Source organism: Protobothrops mucrosquamatus, unplaced genomic scaffold (assembly GCF_001527695.2).
Source record: "Protobothrops mucrosquamatus isolate PMUCROS unplaced genomic scaffold, P.Mucros_1.0 scaffold384, whole genome shotgun sequence".
Lineage (NCBI taxonomy): Eukaryota > Metazoa > Chordata > Lepidosauria > Squamata > Viperidae > Protobothrops > Protobothrops mucrosquamatus.
The window spans coordinates 769,231-777,813 of NW_015386716.1; the positions used below are offsets into that span (position 1 = coordinate 769,231).

The following is an 8,583-nucleotide window of genomic DNA, read 5'->3' on the forward strand; positions in this document are numbered from 1 at the left end:
ACGATACATCGCGACACGTCACATGAGGCAGAGAGTTTGATACCCGTGATCTGGAGTCTCCAGGAAAAACAGTTTCATGCAAAATAACCTATATTCAAATAAAGGGCTATAGGAAACTAATATTCTACTAAAACGTAATGCACACTATGATCTCAAGATTTTTGTAATACCATTTACAGTAAATCAGTTCATTGCTACCTGCAACTTTATTAGCTGTACTGCAGTTTATAAGAAAAAGAAAGAAAAAGACAGAGTTCCTTAAAGTCACTTAAAAGATCACTTATGAAAGAAATGTGATCTAGAGACTTCCTGATCCACAGCTGCATTGCTTAGCTTCTATTAACTCTCCAATCTCACCTTCACACTAGATAAAATATTCCAAAAACTTATTCCTTTCTGCATCCAGTTCCTCAGTTTCCACCTCATATTGCTTTATGTTGACAAAGTACTGGACAAAATAATCCCCCAGTGCTTCCCTGATGCACTCATCTTCTTGGAGAGCCACAAGAGCATCTTCCAGCTTCAGAGGGATCAAGCCTGCTTTCGTCAGAGTGGAGCTCTGGATCTTCCCTGAGGCCTCCTGGAATGTGAGCTTTCTCTTTACCCCATCCAGACCTGCGGCAATCGTAGCCGAGAGCACCAAGTAAGGGTTGGCTGTGGCTGAGCCCAGCTGATTTTCTATCCAGGTCCCCTTGTCACTATGATTTTGGATGTTAAATGCACAGCTGTTGTCATTCCATGCTCCCTTGGCAATCACAGCCTCTTTGGAGCCTTTGCTACACCCACTGTAGCATTTGCGGCAGGTGACGGTAGGGGCCATCAGGCAGCTGAGAGCTGCAGAATGCATCAGTAGCCCAGCCAGCCAATTCTTCCCTATTTCAGTCAGCTCTGGGGCTCCAGAACCCAAAGCAAACAAATTATACCGTCTGCTGCTGTCCCAAAGGCTATGGGTCAGAATACCAGAATTATAGAATCCATCTTCAGTGAAAAAACTGGCAATATAATTGTACTTTTTGGCTACTTCTTTAATGCCCGTCCGAAAAGTGAAGGCACTGTCTGCTGCACCCAGGCCAAACTCTGGGTGAAAAGAGATCTCCATCTGGCCAGGCCCAGCAGAGGATGAGAAGCTTTCAATGTTTGCCCCAGCGTGATACATGCCATCCATGAGTTCCTGGACGAAGGACTGATCATGATTGCTGAGTAGGGTGGCAGCGGGAAAAGAGATGGTCTTTGAATTGACAATTTCAGCAATGCCGTAGATGCAGAATTCGTAAGTGAAGGCCGAATACAGCGCAAAACCGTTATCCCGGAGCTGGCTCAACTGCTGCTTGGCTATGTTCCGGGGCGAGGTCAAGAGAGGATTACCCATCACCATAAAGGGATCACAGATCACTCTTGCTGTTTGTTCTACCCATGGCAAAATCCGGAATGTTGATAAATCGGGTCTCAGGATAATGTCGCAGTTAAAACTGCTTGTAGGAACATGGCCTGGCTCGTGGTCCCTCAGATTCAGGGTCAGCTCAAGGTAGCCTTTTGGCATGGCAACCCCATGGATTGCTTTGGTCTAAACAGAAGGAAGAAGAACATATGGCTGGATGGATTAATCATCCCTAAATAGCACTATCACATCAACAGCTTACATGTCTGAGGGAAACTTCTGATGGTTCAGAAGGAACCATAACTAATTGTCTAAGGGAAAAGCCGTACACTCTGTAGGAGTGTATGCAGTGTATATAGTGTAGGAGTTGACGTGGGATGTGCGTATATGTGTATGCTTATATGTGTGTGTTTCTGTGTATATGTGGGGTGGGGTGGGGTGACAAAAGGCTCAATAAACAAGCCATAATGCTGCTAAGAAAGGGGCCTCAGGTCTCTGGGTCCAGACCTCACAATCAAGACAGTTCCCAAATGAGCTTCCAGAAAGCACCAAATAATAGGATAGAGACATAAAGGTCTGATAACACAGGGGTCTCCAACCTGTGGGCCGCGGCCCAGTACCTGTTGGCCAGCGGGCTGCGGGAATGGCTAGTGAGTGCCATTTCTGCATGCATGGGAGTACTAGCGCCGCCGCCAGCGTCATGTGGTCACTAGCGGCCCATTTGCACATGCGTGTGATTGCTAACGGCCTGTTTGCAGGTGCTAGCGGCCCGCTTGCATGGGTGTGCAGGCACAAGCACTGCCACCAGCATTGCCGCAGGTGCATGCAATCCGCTTGCACATGCGTGTAGATGCTGGCATCACTGCCATGCACGCACCTGTTTGCACATGCACACATGTGCACACACATTTCTCTGCTTCTCCCTTTCCCTCCGGAAAGGTTGGGGAACTCTGTGATAACACACCAACTAGCATGTCTACAGTGTTGCATTATGGAACTAATGCTGCTCAGTACATTTTTGACAAAGAATACTAAGAATCAGCAATTGGACCAAGCTTCTCTATGAATGCAGATATTCATTTTAATTTATGATTTTATTTTTTAAAAATATGTTCAGCTACAAAGAACCTGAAATAAGTTCAATTTTATTGTCATCTTAAGTGCTTTCTGGGTAGAAAGGAAGATTAAAAATGGAAATGATGATGATGATGATGATGATGATGATGATGATGATGTTAACACTATTGCAATGTTATAAGTGAGTTTAAAATTTGAGTTTCCACATGCCTAGAGTATTTCATTTCTCAAGGCTTATTTTGTTGTATTTTGCTAATATTAGGGAGGTAGAAACAATTTTAAAGGAGGGAATGGCAGTGAAGAGAGAGGGGATATTAGCTGTGTATATCACAACTGAAACAATACTTTTGTAATTTTTAATGAGATCCCTCATAAGATCATTGAGTCAAGAGTATAGAATTACTTTCCAGCAACATTTTCTCTTTGAAATCTTTTGTAATGTCCTCCTTGAAAGATGGTGACAGTACTTTAAATTTTATGGAGGAAATTCCTAAGAAGTCATGTAGGCTGACTGTGATGGAACTGTTTCCATCAAATTTGGAATGGTATGTAGGAATGAACCTGGGAGACATGGAGAAGAGCTACAGCCAGGGTAATGGGCTGATAAGAGGCACCTTAGCCCACAGCAAGAATGTGGGCATGGCAAACGTCTCAGAAAGTTTCTTGGGCTGTAAAGGTGAACAGAGAGAAATGTACTTTCAGACTTGCAAGATTCTCTTAATGTAACCTTACAATAAAATAGAGTTAGTTCATCTGAATGTGCTTCTTTGTCTGTATCACCCTGCAAAGCTGATACAAATTTTACCCAATATACCACACACACCCCCAAAATGGCAATACGCAGTAAATTGGTGAGACATCCAAATGCCTTACAGTACTACAAATGTCTAAAGGCCACTCTATATAAAATAAATATTTTTTTCCATCAGATTACAAAGAATGTCTTACTGGTAAGTCTGAATTTAAAAACAGAGGTTTTACTCATTGCTGTTCCTGGCCTTTGAATAATATTTGGGAGTCAGTGAATGCTTGATTGAACTTAAAATAGGTTGAACCATTGCAGATGTGTTTTATCGCAAGATCTTTAAACCTTTCAACACAGCCCATGTAGCAGCAGACTGCCTGACATTCTGAGTTTTATTATTCAAATTGCAAAACTAGTTAAGCCAGGTAAAAGGTACCTTTTAAAAACATTGGCAATATAGACATTAAGTGGCTTTGGAATGAGGCAATTCCCTACAGCGTCATTTATCAGTGCTTGGCAAAATGCACCCCCCTCTCCCCCCCCCAAAAAAAATGCAAACACTCCCAATCCACTACCTGTTGTGTTGTTTTCCAAACTGAGCAAGTAATACTTGCTTCACAGTGTGCCCAGCATAAATTAATCTTGAATTTAGTAGCAAAGGCATGTTGATTGCAAAAGGCATTAGCTGAATCACAAGAACAGGTCAAGTGGGAAGGGATAAATTGTGAAAAGGTGCATGTCCCTGACTTTTGAAAAAGGAAGTTTTCACCCTGTTTGTGTTCCTAACAGTTTTGTAAAGGACTCTCTGTTTCCCAGAGTATAAAAGACAGCCACCTTTGGAAGGTGACCTCAGGTCCCTTGGCACAACACAAGGACAGAGGTTGGTTCAGAGGCACTAAGGCAGGCCACATTTGAGGGAAAACCTCACCTTGACCTGGGAGCCCCACCACTCCAAATCTGTGTGTTATCAAAGAAGATGCTGCATTGCTTATTTTCTACCAATGCAACGAAACATCTATATTTTTTTTTCTCTCTCCCTTGTGCTAAGAATGCTTCCTAGGGTGTTTCTCTCATCCTTCACTGAATGGGAGTGGCAAAATCTAGCCAGTCCAACAAATAGTAGCATGGTAAACTCAGTACTTGAGAACAGTGAGTCTACCCTATCATATCAGTATTTTAGTAGTGCACACAATAACGCTCAGACTGTAGGATTTTATCTCACCTTCTAAAACTAGCACTAGTAATAACAATAGTCATAGTGTTATTTGTTATTAACCATACACCAATATACAGTAACACCATCGGGTATAGCCAGTATTGTTATCATTAATGTCATGGTGTAGCTGCCCTATTGTCAGTGTTATGCAGTTTAATACTAGGTGTTTGAGAGCCAATTTGGTCTAATGGTAAAGGCAGCAGGCTAGAAAGACTGTGAGTTTTAGTTCCACTTTAGGCATGAAAGCCAGCTGGATGACTTTGGTCCAATCACTGTCTTGCAACCCAACCCACCTCACAGCGGTTTTGTGGTGGGGAAAGGAAGGAGCATTAGGAATGTTTTCTGCCTTGGGTTATTTATAAAAATGATGGAGGCAGGATAAAAATAAATAAATAATAAAAATGTCTTTTCTAAATATATAAATGCACATGTGTAGAAGATGGAAAACATCCATAAAGCAGGCCATAAAGATGGAAGGGTTGTCTGAAATGGTATAGGGTTTCCTGTCTGAGCAGGGGGTTGGACTAGATGATCTCCAAGGTCCCTTCCAACATCATCATCATCATCATCATCATCATCATCATCATCATCATTATTATTATTATTATTATTATTATTATTATTATTATTATTATTATTATTATTATTATTATTATTATTATTATTATTATTATTATTATTATTAAGAGATGTCAACTGCTACACCTGTGGAAAAGTACCAGATTGAAGTTTACTATGAAAATAGAAGAAATGGTTCTGAAAACAAGAAAAAAATTCTCAAAATAAGAAATGGTTCCCATGTGAACTGAATAAGCCAATGGCATTCCAATGGAAAAGTAGTAAGTAGGAAAAGACTGCCACCCTGGGACTGGCCAAGCTTTGCTGGAAATTATAACACTAGAAAGAAATTATAGTGTTTGGGAGCTATCATACAGAATGAGGTACTGAGGTGTCCTCCTCAATACTCCTGAAATCCAGCCTTGATAGCCAGATTGTGAATTGGGTATGCACAGTTGTGTGAGCATGACTTAATAGAGCTTTTAATTCAGAAAGTGAATTACAAAGCTGTATTCCTGCTTCTTCATGATCTGAGTCTTTGGATAAATAAGAATAAAAAGTAATCCTATTGCATTTTATGACTTTTGGTATCACAGTAGCAGCAATAACAGTATTTTAAAGTAATGATTTATATTTCCATGTCAAGTTTAATTTTCTTAAGATGGCATTAATTTTAAACAAGTATAAGTTATTTTAGAAAACTGAGCTGGGCAAACACAGAGAGAATGATTACAAAAGCTATTAGCTTATTATCTTTTAGCAGTACTAAATTCCATGGAAAACAGTTGATATCTGTTAATGCCTAAATGACATCAGTGAAATACTATAGATCTAACCTTAAAGTTTAAAGAACAGAGCTAATGAAGCAAGAGGTAAAAACAAAATAAAGTAAAAAGTATTTTTCTACTGTTCAAAGGAAATATAGCATGAAAGCAAATGCCACTGCATTTCTAATTGTAGTAGCATATTTTTATGATCACCGAGTAAAACCTGAAATATTCAAGATAAGAACTAACCAAATGTGCTGCCTGTAAGCTGCCCATGCTGAGTATTGCAGAAACAACTTGCAAAAAAGTGGTTGATCTCTATTTTCCATAGAACTATTACCAAAAATATATAATGTGACCTTTAATTGTTGCTTAACAAAATACAGGTAGTCCTCAATTTACAACAGTTCATTTAGTGACCATTCAAGGTTACAACAGCACTGAAAACAGTGACTTATGACCATTTTTTACAGTTACACCTTAGTAGCATCCCCATGATCATGTGATAAAAATTCAGATGCTTGGCAACTGGTTAATACTTATGACCATTGCTGTGTCCCAAGATCACCTGATCACCTTTTGCAACCTTCTTACAAGCAAACTCAATGGGGAAGCCAGATTCACTTAACAACTGGGTTACTAACTTATCAACTGCAGTGATTCATTTAACAACTGTAGCAAGAAATGTCATAGAATGGGGCAAAACTCACTTAACAAATATCTCACTTAACAACAGAAATTTTGGGCTCAATTGTGGTCATAAGTCAAGGACTACCTGTATTACAGTGCTACGATTTAAATCATTATGCATTTATGTGGTGTTATCTGATTGGATTGAATCACTCAAAGAGTTGGGTATTTTTATCACTAGACTAAGTTACATGCTGTCCCTTTAGTATGTCTGGTTGTTTGCCTTGGACTCTTGAAATTTGCTAGGATCAGATCAAACCAACCTTTTGTTAAGGTAATCAATGCCAAAAGATACATCTGAGGAGGAAAAGCTTGGATGTGTAAAAAGAACACACTTTGCCAAGCTGCATGAATTAAGTTTTCTTATAATAGAGGGAGAGAGAGATGAATAAAACATATTTAATAATAATAATAATAATAATAATAATAATAATAATAATAATAATAATAATAATAATAATAATAATAAGCAGTAGTAGTAGTAGTAGTAGTAGTAGTAGTAGTAGTAGTAGTAGTAGTAGTAGTAGTAGTAGTAGCAGTAGTGACTAGTAATAAAGTTGGAAGGGACTTTGCTTCTTGGGGGTTTTTTTTCTTCAGGAAAGTTGATAAGTAGGGTAGAGAAAATCAATGTTCTTACCCAGATTCAAATGTACTGTTTACAATCAGCTTAAAATAGTGCTTTTGACTTTGGTTGCTTGCAACTTGGGCTAGACTCTGAAGTTAGGCTAGATCAGGGGTAGGCAACCTTGGCTCTTTTATGACTCATGGACTTCAACTCCCAGAATTCCTGAGCCAGCTATTTAGAAGGTTCTTGGTGAACCTAAGGGCAATTTATGGCATACTGGAATAACAAAGTTTTGCAGAGTGGCAAAAGGAGCCACTGCATCCAGAAAACAGGAAAAGAATACAGACATACCCGGAAAAACCGAGAAGGGATGCTCTTGGATCTTGATACACCGTGGATATCTGTGGTTTCAAACCTGACAAAGTGGACATTGTCCCTTGCCATCTGTTCCTCGATGTGCTCTATCTCAGAGGTGAAGTGAAGAAAATCGCCACTGCCCAGTTTCTTCCCACTGGAATCTCTTCTGGATTCTTTTTCTTTAAATGAAAAATTAAAATGCAATCATCATAAGGTAGGATTTAAATATTTGCCATTGACAGACCTTTTTGACACAATATTTGAAAAGTGATCTCAAGGATTCAACCAGCTTTGAATTCTGGGTTGGAATGATGGGAATCTGTCTTAAGACTGAATGATGAACACTTACACAAGATGGAGGTTAGTAAAACACTTACACAAGATGGAGGTGTGCAAAGAGTTCAAAAGAGACCCTTCTCAAACTCGTTGGCCCAAGTAAGGTGCTCCTCCTTGAAGTATTAAAGTAGCTGTTTCCTCTGGGGGACTTGGCGTGGGTTTCCCTACTGCCTATGCACCTGTGCTGCCAATTCCAACAGTGTTGACTTTCCATGAACACACTTACTTGTTTGTTGGTTTGTAAAATTTATACAGCTACACTTCCCACACTTGCGACAAAGAGAGGCAGGCATGTCAAAAAAGCCTTTAAAGCAGCCATGCTTCTTCTGGAGAAGCCAGTCACTTTAATAGTACTGGACTTTGAGAATAACTCAATCCAAATATTTTGCGTATCCCCAAATAAGAGATTTCTACATTTTTATGTGATTTTCAAATAAAATCAAGTTTGGAGTGCAAATAATTCTCCAGCATAGGTCCTGTACTATATATTGGCCGGGTGAGAATGAAATATTTGCAATGGCACCTAACTGTCCACACTATCTCACCCTACCTTGATGCTACAATTTGCTGCCATTTAACATATCTGATACTGTTTTGACTAATTTTCCTTATAATTTGCTTATTGTTGTGTTTTATCATTTTCTTTTATATCGCCTTACATGTATGACACTGGTTTTGAATGAAGGTAGTATATATTGCCTAAGTTTCTCTTTTTATTTCAGATGATACCTATTTTAAAGAATGAAACTAACTTGAAGGAATGGCAAAGAGATTTGAATCGTTTTATTTGGGAAGGCAAGAAGGCGAGAGTTAAATTTAAGATTATTCAGGACACTAGAGAACGTGGAGGACTTAAAGTACCAAATTTGACGCTTTATTATGATTCTTGTGCAT

General features: G+C 39.2%; 1 protein-coding gene across 1 annotated transcript in view; it reads right to left on the reverse strand.

Annotated features, from left to right (window-relative positions):
- Nucleotides 1-364: 364 nt before the first annotated feature.
- Nucleotides 365-8,583, reverse strand: part of LGSN (lengsin, lens protein with glutamine synthetase domain) — a 16,122-nt gene continuing 7,903 nt past the window's right edge. The window contains exons 3-4 of the mRNA XM_015815908.1: nt 7,348-7,532; nt 365-1,564 (exon numbers count right to left, since the gene is read on the reverse strand). Of these exons, the coding sequence (XP_015671394.1) occupies nt 365-1,564; nt 7,348-7,532 (1,385 nt within the window). The remainder of the gene's footprint in view (nt 1,565-7,347; nt 7,533-8,583) is intronic.